At 46.5% G+C, this 25,997-nt stretch overlaps 1 protein-coding gene across 5 annotated transcripts in view; it reads left to right on the top strand.

Annotated features, from left to right (window-relative positions):
- Positions 1 to 25,997, top strand: part of LOC138523933 (IST1 homolog) — a 433,705-nt gene that overhangs the window by 309,577 nt on the left and 98,131 nt on the right. For 4 of the 5 annotated variants that reach the window (XM_069635475.1, XM_069635472.1, XM_069635473.1 and 1 more), the window contains one exon: positions 5,346 to 5,489. The exons of the other annotated variant lie outside the window; for it this stretch is intronic. In XM_069635475.1, coding sequence (XP_069491576.1) covers positions 5,346 to 5,489 — 144 coding nt within the window. The remainder of the gene's footprint in view (positions 1 to 5,345; positions 5,490 to 25,997) is intronic. 5 annotated transcript variants of the gene reach the window in all.

The following is a 25,997-nucleotide window of genomic DNA, read 5'->3' as shown; positions in this document are numbered from 1 at the left end:
TGGCGTCGGGGGAGACTCGCCCATATCTCTTCGAGTCCCGGACCTCAAGAAAGAAAGAAAAAGATCCTTCCCTTTAAAAAGAAAGCCTCTAAGGATAGACAGGTGAGCTTGGACCCCAGGACCCACTTGCGTGACAAACAGATGATGCTTTTTATACCCAGATGTGAAGTAATTTTGCAAGAAGACAGTGCAGGCTCCAATGGCCTGGTGATGTGTTGCCATCTATCCAATAGCAGTCTTGCTGCGTATTTTGTGCTCAATGATGGTGATACAGAAGATGCTCAGGAATGCTTACGTAGAGGCAGTTGGTGTTGTCCAATCCTGATAGTACCAGTGCAATCGCCATAAGGGTTCTGTGTCAGAACAATATGTAAGACATGACACGTAAGATAGATTTAAGCTGAAAATAGCAATTTCTAACTAGTGCTTTTTTCCTTGGTCCCACAGGAAGAGAACTGTCCATAATGATCCTGATGGGGTTTTTTCCCAGCATTTTGGGCTGATGGTATTTTCCTTTCTCTTATGGTCAAGGAGGTGTGTAAATCTTGATTGTATAGATCTATATCTAAGGGCATGTATATAATGTTTTCACATAAAACGGTGTGTGCAAACCGTTTATTTTTTTAAATAAAGGTGCTTTTTGTTATTGTAGGGAATAAGCAACTTTCTATGCTGTAAACCCACCTGCACACCCTGTGGACACATGTTGGTAACCTCCCTATGACGGCTGTCATGTCGGTTAGTTCCATGACAGGTAAGTAACTCAGTAGATATTGGCTCTCACTCTCTTGTAAATGGAGCAGGACCCAGCTGACTTTTACTTATCATACTCTCTTTAAAGAAACTCCTGTCTGGGGTTAAAACATTCATGGCCTATTATGAGTAACGCCTCGATCCAAACAGATCCGGGCAGCATTGGCGTACAGGCTCTGGTTGAGCCGGAGGTATCTTACTCAAACATAAATGAATAAGGCACTGCATATTCAAAGTGTGTTTTCCAATGGTGGCAGGTTTTTCTTCAATCGCTCACGATTGATGAAATTGCTCCACTCGATAATCCCCACAAAGTAGCGATATTCGCATTGTGGATGTTTGTGAAAAAGTTAAGACCGCTACCTCGATGGTATATCTTAGTGCTAATAGTACGCTTGAATATATCATGGATCACACTGTGTCTCTTAAAAGATTGGGCTATGATTGTACAATCGTTAAGGTAGACGGCTTATGTGATAATGAATACGACAGCGCAAGTGGTAAAAGTAGTCAGCCTTCCATACTTCAAACGCCTTGCCAGGATAGAAATAATGGAATACAAATGGGAGGGAGAAAGCAATTTGTGTGCACAAACGAGAACTGTAGCTTTGGAGACAGGAGGTATGCAGAAAGGTGATGTATCCCATTGGGTCTGGCTGGCCCAAATGGTTGAACAATGTGAGAAGCTGCAATCCTAATATAACCCCTCCTTATGGCCCTAAGCACTTGTTTGAGCAGGATGGCCTCCTGCAGTACCTTGACAACTTCTCCATTGTGGCATTACAATAGACACGGTCGACCAAACTGTTGGTAATAGACGGGTGGCAGACAGTTTTCTCCCTGGCTGCCCATGGGTTCGAGGTCGACCAAAAGGAGGATTATTGCTAGGAGTAAAGAAACCTCTGGGATTGGTGGAACTCCCATGTGCATGTGAAAGTATCCTAATTGGTAGACCTACATTTCCACAAATGTGGCCTAAAACAGGATTGAATGATATTGGGCCATATTACAGGTCCGGCGATAACCCTGCCGGTGCTACCGGCAGGTTGTCGCAGGACCCGGAAAAATTTACTGGCGCCTAACTTTGCGGTTCCACTGGCTCATTACGAGTCTGCCGGCCGGGAAGTCAGGTCCGGGTAAATTTGTTAATCCCCATTCCCCTAGAGTCCAATAGGAATCTATGGGAGTGGGAACACGGAAGCACTGGCACCGTTGTTAACGCTGCCGGTGCTTCCGTGACGGCTTGCTTACTGTGACTGCTGCACCCCAAAGGGGCAGACCTGTCAGGCACAGCGGCTCCGAAAAGCAAACACATAGTTTGCCGGTCCAGAAATAAGGGTGCCGGTAAACTCACAGGCACACTTATTTCCGGACCGGCAAACTTGTCATGAGGCCCATTGTCATTATCAATATATATGATCCTCATGATTAGAATAGTCACTGCGTAGTATTGAAAGAAGTGGATGCATTTATTAATAGCCTAAAAGGATGCAGACCTATTCTAATTTGTGGAGACTTTAACTCAAGGATCCCGTAAAATAAGTACTTCAAGGAACAGGAACTGGAGCATCTGTCGACACCAATAGAAGGTGTGACTCTTAAACAGTTTTGCAAGCGTGGAATGGATTGGGCCAGTATACTTTATCTAGATCGATATACTATGGCCAATGGGGCATATCCATTTAACACTCCATCCCAATTCACTAGGACTGGGAATAATACTAGTAGTATAATCGACTATATTTTTATGGGTAATACCACCTGCGTGATAATAGATATGTGTGTACACGAGCATGAAGAAAGCGATCATTATCCGTCGTTTGCTTGTCTTGACATTCTTAATCAGTCTAAAAAGTACTGTCCAATCTCCAGTCTCTTGAGCGATAATAAATTAGGGGTAGCATCCACCATGGCTCAGGCTGTCTTTGGTGACTCTGCAATAGCAAATAGGCTCACTTCCAATGAGCCCTTAATTGCTGTAGCAAGACAAGCTATTAGTGACTATGAAACCTATGTAGAGAGCATTAGATCTAGTACCTTAATAAGACCTGGCACGCACTCTAGGAATGGATATGGTCCTAGAAAGATCCCTCAACATGCATTCGATAAACTGATTAAGCATAAAAAAGGGCCATGAGTAAAGAATTACAAAGCATATCACTCTTGGTATTGAATTACAGTGAATATATGTATGTAAATAATCTCATACCATACTACCAAACTGGGTTCAGCAAAGGATTGGGCACTTCGATCAACATTCTAGCTTTAGTAACAATCATCCAACAGGCATGGAGGTTACGTAACCTATAAATATATTTGGCATTTGTAGATTTTAGTGCCACCTTTGACAGCGTGGATAGAGGCAGATTATGGCAAAAATTGCTAAATTGGAACATCCCCCCCAGGACTACTGAAGATGATCATCCTGTTACATGAACACACTAGGGTGAAGGTTCGGTTGGACCAACACGGCAGTACATTAGGCTGGATACCTACCCAGAATGGATTAAAGCAGGGATGTATTTTGGCACCAATGCTGTTCAATCTCTATATGCCAGACTTGGGTTAGTCCATTGCTAACAGTTCTTCTATTGCACCAAAACTGGGTGACACACCAATACACTGGATAGGCTATGCTGAAAATTTAGCATTATTCGATCTGACAATGAGTGGATTGCAGTCTTCCTTGAACAAATTGAAAGAGTAGACAGATTTTAACTCCTTGACAGTGAACACTGCTAAAACTAAGGTTATGGTATTCACACCTCGATATAAGAAGGAGATGAGGATATGTTGTCACATGAACGAGGAGGCAATCTAAGTGGTTCCTGAGTGCAAATATTTGGGTGTATATTTAGACAATACACTTTGTGGTAAAAGGCACCTTGAACAAGTAAAACTAAAAGCCTTGCAGATATCAGGCAGTATTAGCTCCCTTGCGCATAAGGGTGGGAAATATTCGGTTGGCATTTTATTACAGCTGTATCAGGCAAAAACTCTGCCTAATATTACATATGGAACAGAAATCTGTGCAACAAATTGCCTATTGGAAATTAATAAAATTTAATAAATGATACTAAAGAGACTTACTAGATTGCCTCTGCGTACACCTATTGATATGGTTTAGCTTGAAGCCATTCCAAGCTAAATTCCATTCAATTTGTCTGAACATATTTTGGAAGATGGCAAAGGCCTCTGAGCCCTCTATGTGTGGGCTCTTATATAAAGCCCTATTGGCTAAAGCTAGTCACATGGCTTGCTCTGGCTCCAGTGAATGTCGGGAGCCTACAACTAAACAGCTTTAAAAATGTCATGACGACGTTACTGAAAGAACACTGTATCGAACAGCTGTTGATTGAAATAGCAACAAAAAGCAACTCTGTTGTGTTTGTCGAGTACATTCAGGAACGAGTGAATATCCTGAAGTATATTGAGCAGTTTTTGGTAATAATATGGTTTGAGATTACATTAAATTAAAAGTGACGCTAGATGTTGTGGGGGCCTGGTTTAAGATATCGAGGGACATTTCACATTGTTGTTTATGTGGTGAAACAGAATTACAGTCTGCTAAACATCTGATGACTATATGTCCTGCTCTTTTGGAATTACGGCTGATGGCTCTAAGGTCAGCTGGTATCAAATGGACATTGTCGGGTGCAGCACTGTGGTCCATGTACATGAATGGTAATCACGAAGGGTCTGTTGTCTTTATGACCATACTATGGAGTAAAATTGTGATTATACTGGACATCCTATCGTGAGAACACTGTAATGTGGTCTCATATCAATACTGTCTTGCGATTTGAAGTACTGTAAAACGTAGAGATTGTTATTGTAGAATTTATGTAACAGGTGGAATCATGTGTTATGTGATACTGTATTTTAAAGTTGGTATACTATAATTTAGATTTGGATAAAGTGTATTAAAAGTTGACTATGTTGGCTGCATAGTACAACAAAAAATGATGATCCCAATGGTTTTTTTACCCCAGCATTTTGGGCTGATATTTTCCTTTCTCTTATGGTCAAGGAGGTGTGTAAATCTTGATTCTATAGATCTATATCTAAGGACATGTAAAACACTGTATATATTGTTTTCACATACTACGGTGTGTGCAAACCCTTTTTGTATTAAGGGTGCTTTGTGTTTTTGTAGGGAATAAGCAACTTTATATGCTGTATACCCACCTGTACACCCTATGGACAAAGGTCGGTAATCTCCTTATGACGGGTGTCATGTCGGTTAGTTACGTGAAAGGAAAGTAACTCAGTAGACATTGGCTCTCACTCTATTGTAAATGGAGCAGAACCCAGCTGATTTTCAGTTATCATACTCTCTTTAAAGAAACTCCTGCTGGGAGAGGCTGGGGTTAAAACATCCATGGGCCCTTCATACCACACTGACTAGAATAACCTGATGACTTAATGGATGTTTAGACAATGTGTTCCTCTTTACTTCAGCTCTGCCAGCATGTATGCCAAATTCTTTGTGGTGGTGAATGGTCCACTGGTAGTCCTAGAGTTCCTTATGTGTCTTTTCAACATCTTATGCAGCAGTGCCATTTGTTTTAAGTTTGTCTTTTTGTCATCAGGCAGAGTCCCCCCAGGAGCCCGAGGCTGGACCATGTGATATTGGATTTACTGATGACGTAAATAAACGGGGACCCAGCAGTGGAGGAGGAGGGGGAGGGGGCTTCACACATACACCTTTTTCCTACCCCACCCCCCAAAAGCAAGTAAGTATTGCTGTTTTCATTTGGAGCACAGTAGGGCAGCATGCCTGTCTAAGCCTAAGGTGATGCCATATGCACACTGCATGCATGAAGATATGGGTGTGTTTAATCAAAATACACTTTGACGTGTGTGAAGTTCTTCAGGCGCACATTGTGTCTGTGACCGCCCACAATCCGAAACGCGTCGGCACACATGGTTGTGTTTTATGAGACACTGAGCAGAAAGAATTATACTGCCCAGATGGACAATCGAGCTAATGTGGTTACTCTGTTGTACTTAGCCACATATGAATTCCTTGTTTAATTTGATGTGTTACTTCATGAATAAGCCTCTGAGTATATTTGGGTGCTTTTGAGGACTGTTATTCAGCTCAGAATACTGCCATTGCCTCAGAATATTGTCAATGTACTACTACTTTTATTGTTAATGACTTCCACACTATTAATTAATGGTGTGGTTGTTAATTTGAACGCATTTTTGGTTAAATTTACTAACCTATATATAAAAACACTATCTGTTTATAAACTGTTCTGTCTCAGCTTTGTGGTGCTTTTCTGTAGACAAGCAGATAGACAGATGTTCTGCATACCTTGTTGATCATATGAATAGTTTATGAAGACAGTGAATGCTGGTTGCATTGTAACTAAATTTAGATTGTGGTCTCTCGTGACTCAAAACGTCTCCTGGCTGGAGTGGGATTGGGCTCACGAGACACTAAAAATAAACACGGGGACTTTTGTCCATTATGAGTGCAGCATAGGGTAATCAGCTGGCAACGGCTGGTGTGTGTCTGGTGTTTCGTTTTTTTGAATCTCGAGTGGCCTCGAGATTCTCCCTGCTGCACCTGAAGCTTTGTATGAATTGCCTGAAGCATAATAACTATATCCTTGCGAAATGACCTAAATATACACTTTGTGACACTGTTGTGCCTTCCACCATATACTTTGTTCTCATGTGACCACCCACAAGTCGCACACACGTTACTTTTCAAGGAATCCCATTGTGGGCTCCTCACCTTTGTCTGTTCAAGTTTACCTGAATCACACAACAAAAAGCTAATCACTAGACGCACGCTCCTCAAAGTTGAGGTTAACAAGTTGAAAAGTCAAAACATTTTTTACACTTTTTCTTTTACCTGAAAGTGGTATCAAGCTCAGGTAGAAGAGAACCACTTTCAAGGAAATATTTTTTAAAGTAAAATGTGTTCCTGCGCATTTGCCAGTTCCACAATTTGACAGTGTGACAAGAGCAAGTGACTGGTTATTTTTGTGTGAATAAGAATGCTCAGTTTGTATTTGGTTAGATGTGTCCCTCACTTGAATTGCCTAGCCCATTGATACGCCTCAAGATACTCTCCTTTTGTATTTACAAAATGGGCGTTATTGGAGGTACACCCTGCCTCTGTGATAAATAGCATGTTCAAGTTTTTTGGGTGCTGCTGGTTGCAAATAGCCTTCTCTTGGTACCCTGTCTTTCTATCCTGTCAAGCTGTGCCCTTTCCATAGAATCTATCCCTGTGAATTCTGCCATTTTAGCTCTTTAGAACTTGCATAGTCAGTTTACTGCATTTAGCATATGTCTTTCTAAGGCATTATCTACATTGCTTTCCATGTATTTGTATGGCATTATATACGCTTAATATTATTCCATACCATCAGACCCAGAAGACCCTCAGATTCTGTATCACCAAATCCTGAATTCCCTTCAATTTTATACAATCAGACCATGAAGACCCTTCCGTTATACGCAAGCATACGCTTCAACTAAATACCACCTGACGCAGAAAATCATTATGTTGTTTAACATCACTCTGTATTGCCCTTTCCTCTATTTTCCAACAGGCTCTGTAGACCTTTCCATGCTTTACTCTGATGCTGTATTTTCTATCTCACATGGACATATCCTTTCTTTCTTTGAGTGGTCAACTGGGAAGTTCACTTCAGAGTAAGAAAGAATGCTCCCGTTACTTTCTGTAAGGGTGTCGAAGAAGGATAATGACACAAATGTGGCATGGTTTTGGTTATAGACTTTTATTTTTAAGTGAAAAAGATTCTTACTAGCCATAACTTCTAAGAGGGGTTTCCCTGCTTGAAAACTAATACTAAAAGGGCTGTCAGAACTGCTGTCAAAGTAAATTCTACCATCCTGTGTCAAAACCTACTTCCCCGCTGTTATGGTGGACAGGGTCCCAGACCCTTCCCTGGTGGCCAGTGGGCTTCTCGTCCCCACTGGTACAAGGAGGAAGAGGTTGGATGCACTCTCGACCTTTCAGGAGTCTGTTGGCGGTATGCTTTGGACGATGCCAGGTAAAGATTGCTTGCGCGCCTCCTGCCAGCATGCCCGCACCCCCGGAGGGTCTCCGGTACCACCCTTTACCTGCTTTCGCGCTTTGGTACATCACCGGGGCTTCCAGGGATGGCAGTCCGGCTTTCCCCATCTGCTTTTGTGGCTCTGCAGCATCATCAGCTGCTGGGCCGCCTGACGCTTCTCGCCCTTGGCGTCATGCACGGGTCCGCTCCTGCAGAACCCTGTGAGGAATCACACGGCTGTCCGCCAGCATCCTCAGTTGCTCTTCTTCTCAGGTCTGCAACCAGATTTTGGATTTCCTACGCTGAACACTCTCTGCATCCGTTGCTTCTCCCAGCAGGCGCTGCAGCTGTGCTCCACGTTGGGGTTGACGACTTTCCTAGTCCATCCGTTTTTATACAATGTATCCCGATCTTGAGGGGCGGGGGGGTCAAAGTCCTTTGTTACTTTTGATAGGTTGATCTCTATGGCTCCTTGGGGACACTTCGTCATAGTACCTGTGTTGGGAGCAGTCTTTGTGTTTTTTGTGTTCTTCCTCGTTTTCAAGGCCACTTGTTTCTTTTGCATCACAGTAGTATATGGTTCTGCTTTCAACAAGAAGGTTGGGGATGGAAGGATGGGCTAGAGAATGTAGGGATGTATTTTTATTCTCTGGGCTAACCTCAGGATGGTTGTCCTTGTCCCCAAGCGGGGACTTACTCCTCATGAGGTTCTCCTGCATTAAACCACCCCTAAGGGGACTGATAGGTAACAGCATCACCTCCCTAGCATCACGAGAAGTGACAACACCTTGTGAATCATCACATTACCCATAATGTTCTTTTTTTGCCACTCTGACACTTCCTTATCTCAGTACTACAATTAGTGAGCATGAGCCCCCCCCCTAGTGAAAGCAACTCCATTAGCAAGACCTTTCTTTTGAAAGAGTATCTAAACTAGGCACTTCTCATTAGTGTCACCAAATCATAAAACTCAAACCTAAGCTTACAATTCCTTGTACATCCATGGACCCCTACACTACAACACGCTGTTCAAAGGATGTGGCCAACAGAAAGAGTCAATCCTATGCAGTGTAAGACCTCAGCCTAATGACTAATCCCCATTATAAACATAAATGTCACAATCTGAGGCCAACAGAATAGGTCACAAATCCAAGTCTACAAAGTCCATCCCTACTTAACCACAAAAGAAAGAGGTTTCTCATGGGAAGTCTCCATCAGGGTTTATTCACTGCTTGGACCCTCTGTTATTGTTATTGCTTTCAATCTCTTGCTCTGGATCTATCCCAGGTCTCTAGCTTCTTAGTGTTCTTACCAGGCTGCACCTTCACTGCTTTACCTTACAACCTGATCAGGCTTTGTTGTCAGTGTGCCTCGCTGCAATGTTGAACATGTCTCCAACTTCTGGTACATCCCTTGTCCTATTAGATGCTAACATTCAGGGCAAGGTATGGACCATGGTAGTTTCAGGTCTCTCTATGACCTTGGTTTTCAGGATATACTTGGATAGGTTTTCCACAACCTTGTTTCCTAGGGTTCTGCCCAGGATTCACTTGGTTAGTTCTCTCCACATCCTCTTTATCAGCATTCACTTAGTCAGGCCTCTGCTTGACCTGGCTCTCACAGATTCGCCCGATGTCATGAACCGCCGAATTCGTCCATTCTGGACTTCATGGTCCATGATGCACCGCTGTATGAACTCTGTGATCCTTCCAACATGGCCGACAGTTTCGAAACGCGGCACACCAGCCCTTGCGCATTACGTTCGACTTCCTAGAAAACCGCCATGCCCCCGCTGCTCTTTGCGTCTCAACGCTACTGCTTGGAGTAGATAGACGTGTGTTGTCTGAGTCCGCTTCCGTGCTCTTTTGTTTCCCTTCTTCCTTTCTTCCTATTCCTGGACCCCCATTTGTTTCCTTCCTTACCTCTTATCTGTAGCTTATTCCTGGATTGTTCCTGTGCTCGGTCCTACGGCGCCTTGGTTCGTTCCGAGCCTGGAACTCTATCTCCCTCCTGGCTCCACGTCCTGGATACTGAATGCTACCCAGCGAAGGACAGCCAGAGAACTCACGCTGGAATCTGAAGACCCGCGCCCAGGCCTGTACAAGTCCCGGACAGTACGAAAGAAGGAAGCCACTTCCAAGAAGGTCGCAAGTAAAGAGAAACAGGTGAGAAGAGGAGAAACTTGTGACAGATTGAGACGCCTCAAGCCTGATACAAAAGCAGATATGGAAGCCACAGCTCAAGACCTTATGAGAGGTATGCAAGAATTAACCACTGAAGTCCAAAACCTCAAGGCTTAGAATGCGGCATTAAAGCAGTTAGTCTTATCTCGTGACTCTGCAGCCAAGGAAAGTGCCCTGGTAGGGGGAGTAGTGGACAAATATGACGGATCATTAAAAACCCTACATGCCTTCCTTGATTCTTGTTTAGTACATTTCACCTTCAAACCGTACTATTTTTCCACCACACGAGCAAAGGTTGGATTCATGATATCTCATCTCACGGCTAATGCCTTAACCTGGGCAATTCCCTTAGTCAATATGGGTGATCCCCACCTGGATGATTACGTTGGGTTTGTGGAAGCCCTTACGACCATGTTTGATAGTCCAGAACTCGTTTATAGTGCACAAGAAAGACAGCTTGAATTCCAACAAGGGACTCAGGATATGCTCACTTATGTGACTCGCTTAAAACAGCTAGTAAAGGAAGCCGATTGGTCCCAAGAAGCCAGCTTCACCCTCTTTCGAAGAGGTATAAATGACGAGATAAAGGACGAATTAGCTAGAGTAGCTCATCCAAGTTCCTTCCAAGCTCTCATGGACCTCTCCCTACAGATCGATTTCCGGATCCAGGAAAGAAAGGCAGAGAAAAGGAAGTCTAAGTCAACATCCCCAAAGGCAGCCACAGGTTATCCCTGCCCAAAGGAAACATCTGCTTCACAAGCCTCAGATCCAGAACCCATGCAACTAGGCGCCTTCCGAGGACCAATTTGTCCCCAAGAAAGGATCTGTCGGATTAATACTGGACTGTGCATGTATTGTGCCTCTGATAAACACCTTGTAAGAGAGTGTCCTATAGCGCCACCTCGGCGTTCGGGAAACGCCAGCTCCCGATCCTAAGCGGAGCACAGCTTTGGGAGAAAGATGTCTGCTCCTCATCTATTCCTTCCTTGAAATCTCCAGGACAGAACACTATAGTGATTCTACAGACATTTGTGTCACCTACCAAAGAAGAATTCTATCCCATCCTGGCCCTAGTGGACTGCGGTGCCATGGGCATTTTCATAGATCATGATTGGGTTGTCAACCATCACATTCCTCGAGAAACCAAAGAGGTAGTACAACTTGTTGAAGCCATTGATGGCAGACCCTTGTCTTCTGGACCCATAACTCACCAAACCAAGGACTTACTACTTTCAATAAACAACCATCAGGAAATACTTAGATTGACATCATAAAATCTGCCCACTACCCCATGGTTTTAGGCATGCCTTGGCTACAGAAGCACAATCCATACATCAATTGGGCAGCAGAGTCCTTGTTTCTCGGTTCAGAACATTGCATGTCCCATTGTTTATCTCTTGCCACATTGCAAAGTCCTTCAGCGGACTTCCAGGATCACAAGCAACCATCCTTAACTGTATCCAACATTATCCAAATTCCTCAGGCGTACCAAACATACTCAGATGTGTTTTCAACAGCCATTGTTCAAGCTCTCCCACCTCATAGACCAGATGATTGTGCCATCGATACAGACCCATCTGCGGTGATTCCTTTCGGGAGAATGTTCATTTGATCTGAACCAGAAAAGAAAGCTTTCCGAGAATATCTGGACACCAATTTGACAAATGGTACTATCCGACCTTCCAAAACCCCAGCCGGTGCTTCCCTCTTCTTTGTTCCTAAAAAAAGACACTAAGGAACTTCGACCTTGTCTGAATTACTGTGGCCTCAACCAATGCACACTCAAGGACCGGTATCCGCTACCACTTATTTCGGACATTCTGGAGGCAGTGAGGGGTGCTGTCATTTTCACTAAACTTGATCTCAGGGGTGCTTACCATCTCATTCGCATAAGGGAAGGCGATGAGTGGAAAACGGCCTTCAGAACTCTCTTTGGCCACTTTGGGTATCTGGTAATGCCCTTTGGTCTCGCCATTGCCCCTGCAGTTTTTCAACGTTTCATGGATCGGGTTTTTTCTGACATGCTGTTCCTTTTTGTCATTGTGTATCTGGACGATATACTAATTTACTCCAATGAACCCCAGGCCCATCAAGAACATGTAAAAGCAGTTTTAAAACGCCTACGTGAACACAAGCTTCTGGCCAAGCCTGAAAAATGCCTTTTCCATGTATCAACCGTTCATTATCTCGGATTTGTACTTAATTCCAAAGGTATCGGAATGGACCCTTCCAAGGTTGACTCCATCCTGTCTTGGCCCACTCCCACTACTGTAAAACAGATCCAATGCTTCCTGGGACTTGCTAATTTTTACAGAAAATTCATACCTGCGTTTTCTGACACAGTACATCCCATTGTAACACTCTTAAAGAAGGACATCCCGTTTCAATAGTCCACGGCTTAAGAGACGGCCTTTCGACAACTGAAACAGGAATTCGCCCGAGCTCCAATCCTAGCTCAACCTGATGTAGATCGACCCTTCCTGGTGGAAACAGACGCATCCGACTATGCCATTGGAGCAGTCTTGAAACAAGAACTTGAGGACAAGATGGAGCATCCTATTGCATACTTATCCCGCACCTTGACTCCCAGCGACACTCATTATTCCGTCCTGGAAAAGGAGCTCTTAGCCATCCGACAAGCCTTCACCGACTGGCGTCATCTTCTTTTGGGTGGCAAAAACCCAGTACAAGTTCGTACGGACCATCGAAATTTACAAGTCCTACAGTCCGTGGAGTGCAGAAACAGCCGTCATGCCCGTTGGGCCTTCTTTTTTGCCCAATATCAATATCAAATTCACCACTTTCCTGGAACACATAACATCATTGCAGATGCCTTGTCCAGACGTACTGATTATGAGCCCCTCGAAGCACGGACCTTTCCTAAGATGTTCCCTTATACAGTGTTTGTAGCCCAAGCCATTTCTCTCCTGGAGGACATTCGTGCTAAAACCCCTTCTTCCGAACTCTGGAAGAATACAAAGGGAAGAATCAGAGGAACCTCATGATGGACAGATATCTCTTCAAGGAAACAAGGCTGGCAATACCCACACAAGAACTGAGACATAAGATTACAAATGTATGCCATGATACCCTCCATTCAGGACATTGAGGCATCACCACCACCCTCCATCTTATACAGAGGCAGTTTTGGTGGCCAAGGATGATAGACGACATAAGAACCTATGTCTAATCCTGTGCAGTGTGCAACCATAATAAACATAATAACAGAAAGCTAGCAGGCCTCTTACACCAACCAGCAATGCCAACACGACCTTGGGAAATCATCGCCACAGATTTTATAGTGGAATTACCCTCATCCAGAGGATACACAACCATAATAGTTAACCATCGATTTGTTTACACATATGGCTCACTTTACACCTTTGTTCAAGCAACTATCCTCATCTGAATTGGCTGGAATTTTCCTGGAACACATATTTAGGCTTCATGGACTACCTTCCAAGATCATCTCCGACAGAGGACCCCAATACATATCCCAGTTTTGGAAACAACTTTGTCAAATATTGGGAATACAGCACGCATTGTCTTCAGGATATCATTCACAGACCATTGGAGCAACTGAACGTGTCAACCAGACCCTAGAACAGTACCTTTGCTGTTTCGCCACCAAAGTCCAGGATGATTGGTCGCTTTTGATTCCTGTGGCTGAATTCGCCTACAACAATTTGGATCATTCAGCTAGCAAGACTAGTCCATTCTTTTGCAGTCAAGGATTTCATCCTTCAGTTTCACCATCTGTTCTTCCACATCCTACCCCAGTTCCTACGGTCGATTCCTGGATTGAAACACTAGTCAACGTACACAAAAATGCCAAGGAACGACTGGAAAAGGCCAGAATAGATGTCAAACGACATGCAGACACCAGGAGGAGACCTAGCCCTTCTTATGCAGTGGGAGATATGGTTTGGCTGTCTTCGAAACTTCTTCCTCGACATCTGCGACCAAATAAACTGGCCCCCAAGTATTATGGGCCCTTCTCTATAAAGGAAATCATTAATCCATTGGCCTTCCGACTCCAACTTCCAGAATCGTGGAAAAGGATTCACCCGGTCTTCCAGACTTCCTTGTTAAAAATCATTTGTACAATCCACCCAAACTGCTCCAGAACCTACTCCTGTAATCATCAATAATCAACTTGAATTCGAGGTCTCCAGGATATGTGATTCCAGATACAGACGAGGTCAACTCCAGTATCTGGTTGAATGGAAAGGATATCCTCCCAGCGAGCGCACCTGGGAACCTGTCTCAAACATGAATGCCCCACGTTTGATACAAAGATATCATCGAATTCACCCAGGCAAACCCGGAGGTGAAGGGTTTAGGAGGAGGCATACTTGGAGTAGTTAGAAGTGTGTTGTCGGAGTCCGCTTCCATGCTCCTTTGTTTCCCTTTTTCTTTCTTCCTATTCCTGGACCCCCATTCGTTTCCTTCCTTACCTTTTATCCGTAGCTTATTCCTGGATTGATCTTGTGCTCGGTCCTACGGCGCCTTGGTTCATTCCGAGTCTGGAACTCTATCTCCCTCCTGGCTCCACGTCATGGATACTGAATGCTACCCGGCGAAGAACAGCTGGAGAACTCACGCTGGAATCCGAAGACCTGCGCCCAGGCCTATACAAGTCCCGGACAGTACGAAAGAAGAAAGCCACTTCCAAGAAGGTCGCAAGTGAAGAGAAACAGGTGAGAAGGGGAGAAACTTGTGACATCCGATCAGTTCTCTCCACAACTTGTTTCTCAAGGTTCACTTTGCTTGTTCTCTCCATGTTTCAAAATATTTTTATTAGCATTTTTAAGTTGGCATTACATCAGTGTCATCCCCCCCCCTTTCTGAATTTCCTTCGCCTTTCCACAATTCCAAAACATATTCGATTGATTCGTGAAAAGAAACAGCAAACAAAACAACAACATATAACAACGTGAACTGTCTTCATGTTTAAACGATTGTAGTATCTACATTGCCTTGGGTCAAATTGGTTAGCCTGTCCATATCCCTTTAGATGGGGGGTGGGTAGAGTTAATGTTCTTCCCCCTTTGTGTCGCATCTCCCTCCTTTCTTTTTATGAGCCTCGCGCCTCCTGTGGCTATACGCCACTTACCCTTCTCATAAGATCTCGGGGGCATATCATCAGACGGTAGGAACATGTCTCTCACCACGGCTTTCCGTGCCTCAAATTTAGCGTTAATGTCCCCCTCACCCCTGACGATCCCGGTGCCCCAAGCTTCTGTCTCTGCGGCCGTCCATCGCTCCATCTCCCTTTTCCATCTTGCGTATTGTGGTCCTTTTTTTGACTTCCACAACATTGCTATCTCCCTTTTTGCCAGTACGCATGCCATGTCCATCACCCGCACAATGTGTTTTATTTTGCTTAGCCTGGGGTACGTGCCCAGCAGACATTCTTTCATTGCCCACTCATATCTGCTTACTCCGCCCCTCTTGCATGCCTGTTTGATGTTAGCCCAGAGAATGCCCACTTTTGCCACCCCCAGAACATGTGTGTTAGGCCTGCTTCATCATTGGTGCACCATGGGCAGTGCGCTTCCGCTTGCCTTTTAAAGCTTTCTACCCTTTTTGGGGTCATATACGTTCTATATAGGACATTTGTTTGGATTAGTCTGAACCTGGCATTTCTGGACACTGCTTTTGGGTATTTCAGTGCTCTCTCCCATTCGTTGTCCGAAATCTCTTCGCCAATGTCTGTTTCCCATTGGCCTTTAGTGTGGCGCCCCGGGGGTTGGGCCTATCATTTAGTTGAGCGTAGATTCTCGACACTGGCCTCCACCCGTCACTCAGATTGTACATTTCTGTCACTAGAGGGGTCGTTGTTGGCTCCTCTGGCCAGTCGCTCCATCTCACCTTAGCCTCATGTTTAAGCTTCTGGTACCATAGGAATTGCCCCATGGGTAGGCCCTCTATCTCGTGCAGTGATTCCAGCTCCCTGAATTCCCCATCCTCGTACATGTCTCCCCAGGCGTACATACCCAGTCCTTCCCATTGCCTGAGTGTGTTAATATCAGCTGGTGCCATTCTCATGTCTGCCATTATTGGCATTTCAGGGGAGTAAAGGTTCTTCGAGTGTGTGATGGTTTTAACTCTTTCCCATACTGGTCTGCCCAGTTTAGGCAATGGGGGTGCTCTGCCGGCGCGATCCGGAGACGCCCATATTATTTCTTTGAGGTGTATAGGTTTGACGAGATCGCTCAGTAGGCCGGTTTCATTGGTGACCTCATCCGACAACCATTTGGTGACATGACTAAGTTGGGCTGCCAAATAGTACCTTTCAAAGTCCGGGAGCTGTATGCCCCCTGCATCATGCGGAAGGGTTAGAATATTCAATGCCAGTCTGTGGCGTGCCTTTCCCCATATGAAGTCTCTAATCTGGGCATCTAATTTTTGGAAAAAGGGTGGTCTGATGTAGTGACAGATGGTCTGGAAGAAGTATAGGTATCGTGGCAGTATAATCATCTTTGTTATCGATGCCCTTCCCATCATTGAGAGCGGTAGCCTAGACCAGAATTTCATTGAGTTGTGAAGCCCCTGAGTTACCGTCAGTGTGTTTTGCTCGTGTGTGAGTTCAGGTGTATGTCTGATCTTGACCCCCAGGTATTTGAACATGTCCGGCTGCCACTTTATCCCAACTTGGGGCAGGTTGTCTACTCCTACCTCCCTCAAGCCCGCCAGTGGAAACATGCAGGATTTCTGTCTGCTAAAATGTATCCCCGAATAACGTGCAAAGTTGTCTAGCACTTTCAAGATTGTAGGGGCATTGTTTTTTGGGTCTCTCAGATAGATCAGGACATCGTCCGCATATAGTGAGATAATATGGTGCCCCCTACCCGCTCGTATTCCAGCGTCCCAGAATTGCTTCCTAATGTAAATTGCAATTGGCTCCAACCCCAAAATATAGAGCATGGGCGACAGGGGGCAGCCCTGTCTGGTGCCTCTTTGAATGTTCCAGGCTCCTGAAACCCATTTGCCTGTCTTCACTCTGGCTGTGGGATCATTATACAGTATCTTGACCCAGGGCACAAATCCCTCCCCAAATCCATACCGCCTTAGCATCTCTATCAGCCACTCCCAGTAGATGGAGTCGAATGCCTTAATGGCGTCTAATGACATCACTGCCATATGCTCCTGGCCTGCCTCTGTGTGTGCTATAATGTGCTGTAGTCTACGCAAATTGGCAGTTGTGTTGCAGCCGGGCACAAAGCCATACTGGTCCTCGTGTAACAGGCTTCCTGCACTTTGGACAATTTCTTGGCCAGTATGGTGGTCAGTATCTTACTGTCATAGTTTAGCATTGCTATTGGTCGGTAAGAATCGCATTCTTCGGCTGGTTTGTGTGGTTTGGGTATCGGGACTATTAGCGTCTCCCTCATGGTCTTGGGTAGGGTTCCTGTCTCGTAGGCCTCTTGATATACCTTGTGTAACAGTGGGGCTAATGTTGTCTCGTATGCTTTGTAGAACTCCGGGGGGGAGCCCGTCCGTTCCGGCGGTCTTGCATGTGGCCAGGGATCTAATGGCGTCTGTGATGTCCTCAGGCGTGAGGGCCTCTTCTAATAAGTCGTGTTGTTGCTCACTCAGCTTGGGGAGTCCTATCCCTTCTAGGGTGTCTTGTATGTCTATCAGCGGCACTTGGGTGTCATGTGCGTATAGTGTGGAGTAGAAGTCAGCAAATGTGGTGTTTATGGAGTGCTGGGTTGTTCTCATGTCTCCCTTCATGTCTCTTATTGCGGTCACTGGGTGTTTAGGGTGCTCTCGCTTACATAGGCAGGCCAGTAGCCTACCTGGTTTGTCACCGTTTATGTGTGCTCTGGTGGTACGTGTTGTGTAGTCAAATTTTGCTAAACGTCCCCACGCCTGGTGACAATTTGTCTGTACCTCCTGCAAATGCTCCTCTTCCTCTCTAGTTACCAAGCTATTAACTTCTCCCTGCCTTATTTCTTCCTCCTTCTCCTCCAGCTCCCTCTTCAGCATTTTCCTGATTCCCGCTGTCCCAGCTATAACCTCTCTCCTCGTTACCACCTTCAGGGCCTCCCACACCGTGCTCCAGCGCTCCACACTGCCACTGTTAGTGGTGACATACTCTACCAATTTTTCTCCCAGTTCCTCTTTAAATATTGGGTCCGTCAGTGCTTCCGTGGGCATACGCCATAACGGGATAAGGGGGTCTAGGGCCCTTCAATGCCCAGTGCATTAACAGGGGGGAGTAGTCCGAGATCGATCTGCCCATGTATTGTATTGATTCCACCTGAGCTAGGTGCGTTTTGCCTATAAACATGTAGTCAATTCTCGTATGGAGGTTATGTGGGGAGGAGTAGTATGAGTATCCTCTGTCTGTGGGGTGGTGTTCCCTCCAGATGTCCACAAGGTCTAGTTGTTCCAGCAGGTTGTTCAATGCCCTAGAGGTTCTGTCCACTCGCTTCTGCGGGGGTTCGGATCTGTCTAGGTTCAAGTCCCTCACACAGTTGAGATCCCCACCCCATATGTAAAGGCCGTCTCTGTGTCCCGCTAGTTTCATCTGCAGCCTTTCAAGGTAGGGCAGAATACCGTGGTTTGGAAAATATGTGTTGACTATGCAGATCTCTACTTGCTCAAGCACTCCCCACAATATCAAATACCTCCCGTCCGTGTCTGCTTCACTTCCTATCATCTGAAAGGGCACCTCAGGGTTGATCCAAGTGTACACTCCCCTAGCGAATTTGGAATATGGGGCCCCCTGTCCCTGACCTCCCCAGTACTCCTGCAGCCTAGACTGGTCCTCCACTGAGAGGTGTGTCTCTTGGAGCATTGCAATGTCTACTTTCTTCCTGCGAAGTTAGGACCTGATCCTGTTCCGGCGTAGGTATGACCCCAACCCTCTCACATTTCAAGTTAGTACTCTAAATTGCATTGCCATGCTTAGGGCGTCCACCCCCGGGGCTCTGTTTCCTTCCCGCCCTCTCACCTCTTTTCTTGCATCCTCCATTTGTTGGCCACCTTTCCCTACTCCTCGTTCTGCATGAAGACTGTAGTGTCGAACTGAAACTGCTGCAACAACGAACGCAGTTTAAACAGTTGCGCCCAGCAACTACACAACCGTTGTTGTGCTCGGGTGCCTCCACACTCTCTAGCCCCTTCCGGGGCATCCAGCGTGGACTTAGATTTGCCAGCAACAGGCTGGCGTCTGTCATTCCGAGGGTTGGGACGTTGTACGCAGAGCGATTTTTGAGCTCCTCTCGGCCGTCTGTTAAGAGCACTTGTGGTTCTCTCCCAATAATTAGTTGTGTTTCTGTTGGCAGCCTAGTTTTTCACGTCACTTCCATGCCCTTGTGTCCGTCTATCAGATTTCATCATTTCGGGGATCGTTGTCTTGGCCATCCGCTAAGTTGTTATGCTCTAGCCACATATTCGCCACCGCTGGGGTTTCTAGGAATATGGTCCGCCCTTTATGGATTATCTTCAGCCGAGAGGGGTAAAGCAGCATGTACTCTATGTTTAACTGCCGCAGCCTCGCTTTAATCAGGACGAAGGAGTTTCTGGCTCGTTGCACCTTTTGTGTATAGTCAGGATATATGGCTATCTTGGAGTCTCCCCGCTCTATTAACCCGCCTTCTCTCGAGTGCCTGAGTATAATCTCTCTGTCCTGAAAATTGAGAATCTTCGCTATCATCAGCCTGGGGTGCGAGCCCGGAGGCGGTTTCTTCTGGAGAGCTCGGTGTGCTCTCTCCACTGCGAATCCCTGTGAGAGCTTGCCCGCGCCTATCTCTTGTTGCAGTAGGGACTCTACGTATCTTGTCGGGTTCATTCCTTTGGTCCCTTCGGGGATACCGAGCAGTCTAACGTTACTTCTCCTGGCCCTCCCTTCTGCTTCTTCAGCTCTTGCTTCCAACATTGCCACCTTCCTCTCCAGTTCCCCCACCTTGGTCTTCAATTCAGTCGTGGCCTCTGCAGTTTCTGCCACTCCAGATTCTGTCACCGCCACTCTCTCCGCAAGGTTCCGTGCATCTTGCCTCATGAGCTGCATATCTGCTTTCATTTCGTCGATTTTCGTTTCTATGGAGGTCCTTAGAGCAGCAACGGCCTCCAACACTTGCCCATCTCTGTTGTCCATTTCTGGTTCTCTTTTTGCCTCCGTTTCCGGCGCGTTTCTTTGCATTGCGGCCGTTGTTTTCTGTGCCACAAACGCGTCCATTGTCGTCATTTTCACCTTGCCTCTGTCTTTGGCAGATGGCATGCTTGCGTTGGGCTTTGCCGGGTCAAGGGGTGCCAAGTTCTCTGAATGCGCTATTCCTTCCACTTCCTGTCTGGGTGTGGTGCCCCCCCGTGTCACCCAGTCCTGCTGTCGACGGTTTTGTGCCGTTTGTGATTCCCGATCCGTGCCTCCGGACTCACCTTGCCGCTTCTCTCACCAGTCCTGTTTCCCGGCTTCCCTCATGTGTTGGCCTTTTCCTGTGCGGTTTCCACTTTGCAGCCCCCACGAATGGCACAGCGATTGATCGGGGATCGTCTGGTTCCCGCTTGTTCCAGACTTTTCCCACCTGCTCCTCAGTCCTTACTGGCTGCTGGTGGTGTTCCTGGGTTCTCTAATCTGCCGAATATCGTCCCCCCAGCTTTGCGACCAGTGCTCCTCTCACTCCTCTGGGCACTAGGCCTATCAGGCCGCTTGATAGCCCTGTGGTTCAGGTGCTGCACAGTTGTGGCGTGCTGTGATGTGTCTATAATAGTCCTGCAATTGGCCCCACCACCGGCCCTGCTCCCTTGTGTTGGTGCTTCGTTGCCCTGAGTGGTGCTGTGGGTTGTTTCTTACCCCGCCTGTCCGGAATCCAAAGTGCCTCTCTGTCTCCCTGCTCGGCTGGGTCAATGGCCCCAGGGTTGTCCCAGCGTGCTTCTGGATGCCGTCTCCTCCTCCCCGTTCTCCTTCCCGGGTGCCTGTTCCTTGCCGGGGTCTCAGGTCATGTTAGATCCTGTGCTCGTGATACACGCGGTGCTTCGGAGTTTCGCCTTCCTCCTCTGTCCTTCCTTCCTTCCTAGCGTCCCCAAATGGCAGGATTTCCGGTTGCACCGTGCTTCTATGCGTTGGTATCTTCCCCCCTTGCTCACAGGGCCTGCAGTCGCTGCAGGTCCTCCCACTGGGCTCCTCGCGCGGCGTCTGCTCCGGTTCCTCTCCTCCACCTTATTACGCTTCTCCGCAGCGCGTCCTCGGGCGCTGCTTCGATCCCGGAGGCCTCACCACTTCGGTCTCCTTTGCTGCGCTAGCCTTCGCGTCACCTCTGTTCCGTGGTTCCCGCTCGGCTTCGCCTGCGGGTTCCGCCGGCTGACTCCGCTGATGTTCGGTCCGGCCTCCGATCCGCCTCCACAGCCGTTGGACCCGATCCAAGAGGTTCTCCCGTAAGCCGGGGCCTATTTCCGTCGCTGGTGCAGTCTGTTCTGGGGCCGGCCCAGTCTCCGTGCCCTTCCCCCTCCGTCCTTCTAGCTCGCGTCCGTTGCCGCCATCTTGTGCCGTCCAGAGGGGACTCGTTTCTCAGGTCTTACTGCGTCTTCCAGCGTCCGATTTCTGCCGGTCCCAACACGAATCTGCTGTGGGTCGTTTTATCTTCCCGGTGGTGCGATTCTTGCCACTTATAGCTTGTTTTCTGTCTTGCTGGAGGATCAGTACACAGGATTGCGGCCGGAGCTCAATGCCCTGCTTCCTCACTCCATGCGTGCCAGACCACGCCCCCTGCTTGTTCTCTCCATAATCTGATTTCTCAGGATTCGTTTGGTTAGGTCCATCCCAAAGCTGTTTCTCAGGTTTCACTTGATCAGATCTGTCCATTACCTGGCTTCTTAGGATTTGCTCGGACAGTTCCCTATGTAGAGTTTTCCTTAGTAGTCAACAGTTAGAGATTTCCTGGACCTTTGGCAGACTTTGTGCCCCTCTATCGGGGCTAGGGTAGTAAGATATTCCTCTTACAAAGTAGCCAACTTAAGTCAAGTGTCAGTCTCCCTGCTTTGGCAGTGAGTGGCAAGGAACGTGTCCATCTTGTCTTTAACTGGTGTGCGCCCTCCTTCAGCTTCACCAGCTGCCTTGTCCTGTTGTCCCCTTTTCTGGGTTCACCCAGCCTCTTTTATGGTAATTGATGGGTTTTCCTATTTGTATTGGCCCCTGGGACTGGCTAGGACTGCTAACCTCATTCCTCATCTCTCTGCATGTGTAAATTAGTAGAATTGTTTCACCTGTTATCGTTATGACAGGTGCCGGACTTGCAATATTTACTGGTGCCTGACTTCCCGGTAACACTGGGGTATTACGACCCTGGCGTTCCGAGAAGTCAAGCGCCGGTAAATGTAAATCCTGATTCCCATTTGAGTCCCATAGGACTCAATGGGAATATGGACCATGCAAGCGCTGGCACAGTCCATGACAGTGCCTGTGCTTCACTGAAACTCTGCAGGCGGGTGCCATTCCACCCGCCAGTTCAAGCCCTGGCGAGCGGGACAGCACCCGTGCGCAGAGTCGTAGTGTGCCAGTCCAGTAACAATGGTGCCGGTAAGCTTACCGGATACGTTGTTACCGGACCTGCACACTTAGAATGAGGCCCTATGTCTTTTTATAGTTATGGCACAACCTCCGCTGCATCTTGGATTCTCTCCTGGAGCTTTTCCACTGGCCGTGGTGTTCAGTGTCCCTCTACAGTGTTTCTTCTTGACTGCGTGGCTCACAGTTGCTCCTCATCAGCATTCTGTCTGGATAACTTTAGAGACTGTTCCCGGCTGGGTTCATGAACCATCTGTGAGTGTTGCTAAGCCCAGAAAGTTGCTAGACATCCACTGTTTGATCACCACATTGTGTTTTTGTTTCCCAAAGTGTACCATTTGGGAGCTGGTTTCTTTCTAGCAGCTCACCCTCTGAAATATGAGGATGGGGAGTTCTGCCAACCTACATACTGCCCTACCTTTTTCCACATGAAGGTAAGAGTCAAAAGAAGAAAGTGTAGGCGGCATAAGGTCCTCTGTGCAATAACTTAGGCTCAAGAGCTGCACATGTTTTAAAACCCGGTTCTTATTGAGAAAACAGAGGTACGGTTCTGAACATACTAGGGTCACCAAAAACAGGAGGAATTTAGGAACAGAAACTTGAGAAAAAACAATTGAGTTGAATGAAAGGGGCTGTGTAAAGATGAGGCAGGGAGGCAGGAATAAAGAAAATAAAAATCCTTTATTCAGGTGAAGAACAGAAAAAAAAATATCCTTCAAGAAGAACTTAATTCAGTCTCCTGTTCCTTCTTAAGTATGGATGCACCTTCAGATTCCTTTGGTTAGTCTTCATAGGTCCAGAGCGTCCCTGGTGTGGCTCTTTCTCCCTCAGGTCGAATGTTCTGAAAGAGAATGGAAAAAGCACACCCAGTCCTTTGTCAGTTTCACCCTTATATAGGGGTCAGAGACTGGTTAACCAATCAGAAGCGACTTTGTTGCCATCTCTATAAATATCCCCCAAGCCCCGCCCCTTTTCTCTCTGTTCGTGATTTGCCATGCTGTATTTTCTCCCGTCCCGTCTGCCTGGCCCTGACTGCTGAAGGAATGGATTTCAGGTGAGATTGTCAATTTCAAGCACGAGCGGGGAGCGGGTATCCTGACTGAATCTTGTTTGGCGTCCGTGCTATCTGTCCATACCCAAGTCCCTGTGGCCGTACTGCGTAGGTTGGCCTCCCCCTCGGGTGTATCAGACTCGAGGCCCAAGTCCAACTCGCGGTCGCGTTTCAAACTGCAGCCGCCTCTTGATTCCAACTCGCGGTCGGGTTTATCTGGCTCGCGGCCGCCCTCTGATGTTTGAGGCCATTCTGTACCTTCAGGTTCACAAACCCTCCCCGAAGAATTGAGCCGTTCGGGACGATCAACACTTCTGGATAAGTAATCAGGGACTACTTGGAATGCAGCAGGGTTATGAAGGGTCTTGAAACAGAAAGCTTGAAGAGTTAAAATCCACTGCAAAATACGCTGATTTGAATCCTTTTGAACCACCAACCATTGTAAGGGTGCGTGGTCCGTAAAGACCGTGAATGTTCGTCCTAGTAGATAATATCTTAGAATCTCCACGGGCCATTTAATAGCAAGTCACTCTTTTTCAACTGTCGAATAAGCCTCTTCATGTCTCAAGAGTTTTCAGTTTATGAAGGCAATGGGGGTACAGGTTCACCTCATTGCCCTGGGAAAGTACTGCTCCTAGGTCGGAACCGGAGGCATCCGTCTGCGAGAACTCCTCCTCCTCCTTAAAACTGGGACATCGGAGAACAAGTAGTGCGGAAATGGCTTGTTTTAACTGTCGGAAAGCTTGAAGAGCCTTAGGGTCGGAGTGAATATCCTGTTTGTAGGAGGATTTCAGGGCTTCCGTCAAGGGAGTTGCAACTGAAGAAAACATGGGGATAAATCTCCTGTAGTAACCTACGAACCCCAAGAATGCTCGTATTTGTTTGCGAGTATTCGGCATAGGAAGTTTTAGGATGGCATCAACTTTGTCCAACTGGGGTCTAATTTCTCCTCCTCCCACCAGGTATCTTAAATACCTAGTATGTTGGGCCCCTATAGTTGTCTTCTTGGGGTTGATTTTTAACCCTGCCATGTCAAGGTCTGTTATCACTTTATGTAGGTGTACGAGATGGTCGCTCCAACAATTACTAAAAACAATTATATCATCCAAGTAAGTCGAACAATATTCTCCATGCAGTGCTAATATCTGATTCATTAGGGATTGGAAGGTAGCTGGGGCTCCATGTAGCCCGAATGGCAACACCGTGAACTGATACAATCCCGATGGTGTTGCAAAGGCGGTTTTGTCCTTGTCCTCCTTTCTTAAAGGGATCTGCCAGTAACCCTTGGTAAGGTCTATTGTAGTAAAATAATGTGCATCCCCTAACCTTTCTAACAATTCGTCTATGCGGGGCATAGGGTAGGCTTGATATGTTGATATGCCATTTAGTTTCCTGTAGTCCATACAAAACCGAGTGGATCCTTCTGGTTTTGGTACTAGAATGATTGGAGACGACCAGTGACTTGTGGATCATTCAATTATTCCCATCTTCAACATTTCTTCTACCTTACGCTGTACCGCATCCCTTTTGCTTTCGGGTAATCTATATGGCCTTAGCCTCACAAATTGATTTGGAAGAGTCTCTATTTTATGTTCTATTAGATTGGTTTTGCCGGGTACAAAGGAAAATACACTTTCTAATGGTGTAAGTACCTCCAGCAGTTCTTCCTTCTTCTTCTCTGTCAACTCAGACCCCCATTGAACCAACTGCAGTGCAGTTTATTTGGACACATCATTGTCATGGGATATGTTCATTGTCTGGACTTGCAGGGGTTTGTCATTGGGTTCTTTCCATTCTTTTAGCATATTTATGTGGTAGTTCTTTGACTTCTCTTTTCTGTGTGGCTGTTCTATTAAGTAATTGACTGGGCCTAATACGTCTAATACTGTATATGGGCCTCTCCATTGGGCCAACATTTTATTGTAGGAGGTAGGTAACAACACCAATACTTTATCCCCTTTTTGGAAAGACCTTACCCGGGTAGTGCAGTTGTAATATTTCTGCTGGGTTAGTTGTGCTTTGCCAAGATTTGCTTGGGCCAATTCCCTTAATTTGGTTAGGTTTTCTCGTAGTTCTATAACATAATCGCTAAGTGGTGTTTCCTCTTCCTGGTCTTCCCACTCACTCTTTAGGTTTTTGTCCAAATAGAAGTTCGAAAGGGGAAACCCCTCAGGATGATTGAGGAGTGTCTCTTTGTACCATAAGTACCCAGGGTCGGACTCTATCGCAGTTTGCTCCTGATGGTTCAGTGATCTTCTTCAACATATGTTTAATGGTCTTATATCTTTCTTCCAGGCCATCCGTTTGGGGATTATATAGCGATGTTCGGAATTGCCGTATTTTTAGTTGTTTGCATACGGCCTGCATGACCCCGGATACAAAATTCCCTCCCTGGTCAGTGATTATTTCCGCTGGTAAACCAACCCGCACAAAGAAAGGTATCAAGATGT

The sequence above is a fragment of the Ambystoma mexicanum genome, chromosome 1q, assembly GCF_040938575.1.
Source record: "Ambystoma mexicanum isolate Mex_15411 chromosome 1q, UKY_AmexF1_1, whole genome shotgun sequence".
In the NCBI taxonomy this organism is placed as follows: Eukaryota; Metazoa; Chordata; class Amphibia; order Caudata; family Ambystomatidae; genus Ambystoma; species Ambystoma mexicanum.
The sequence above is the reverse complement of the archived record's forward strand: the minus strand, read 5'-3'. Positions and strand labels throughout refer to the sequence as shown.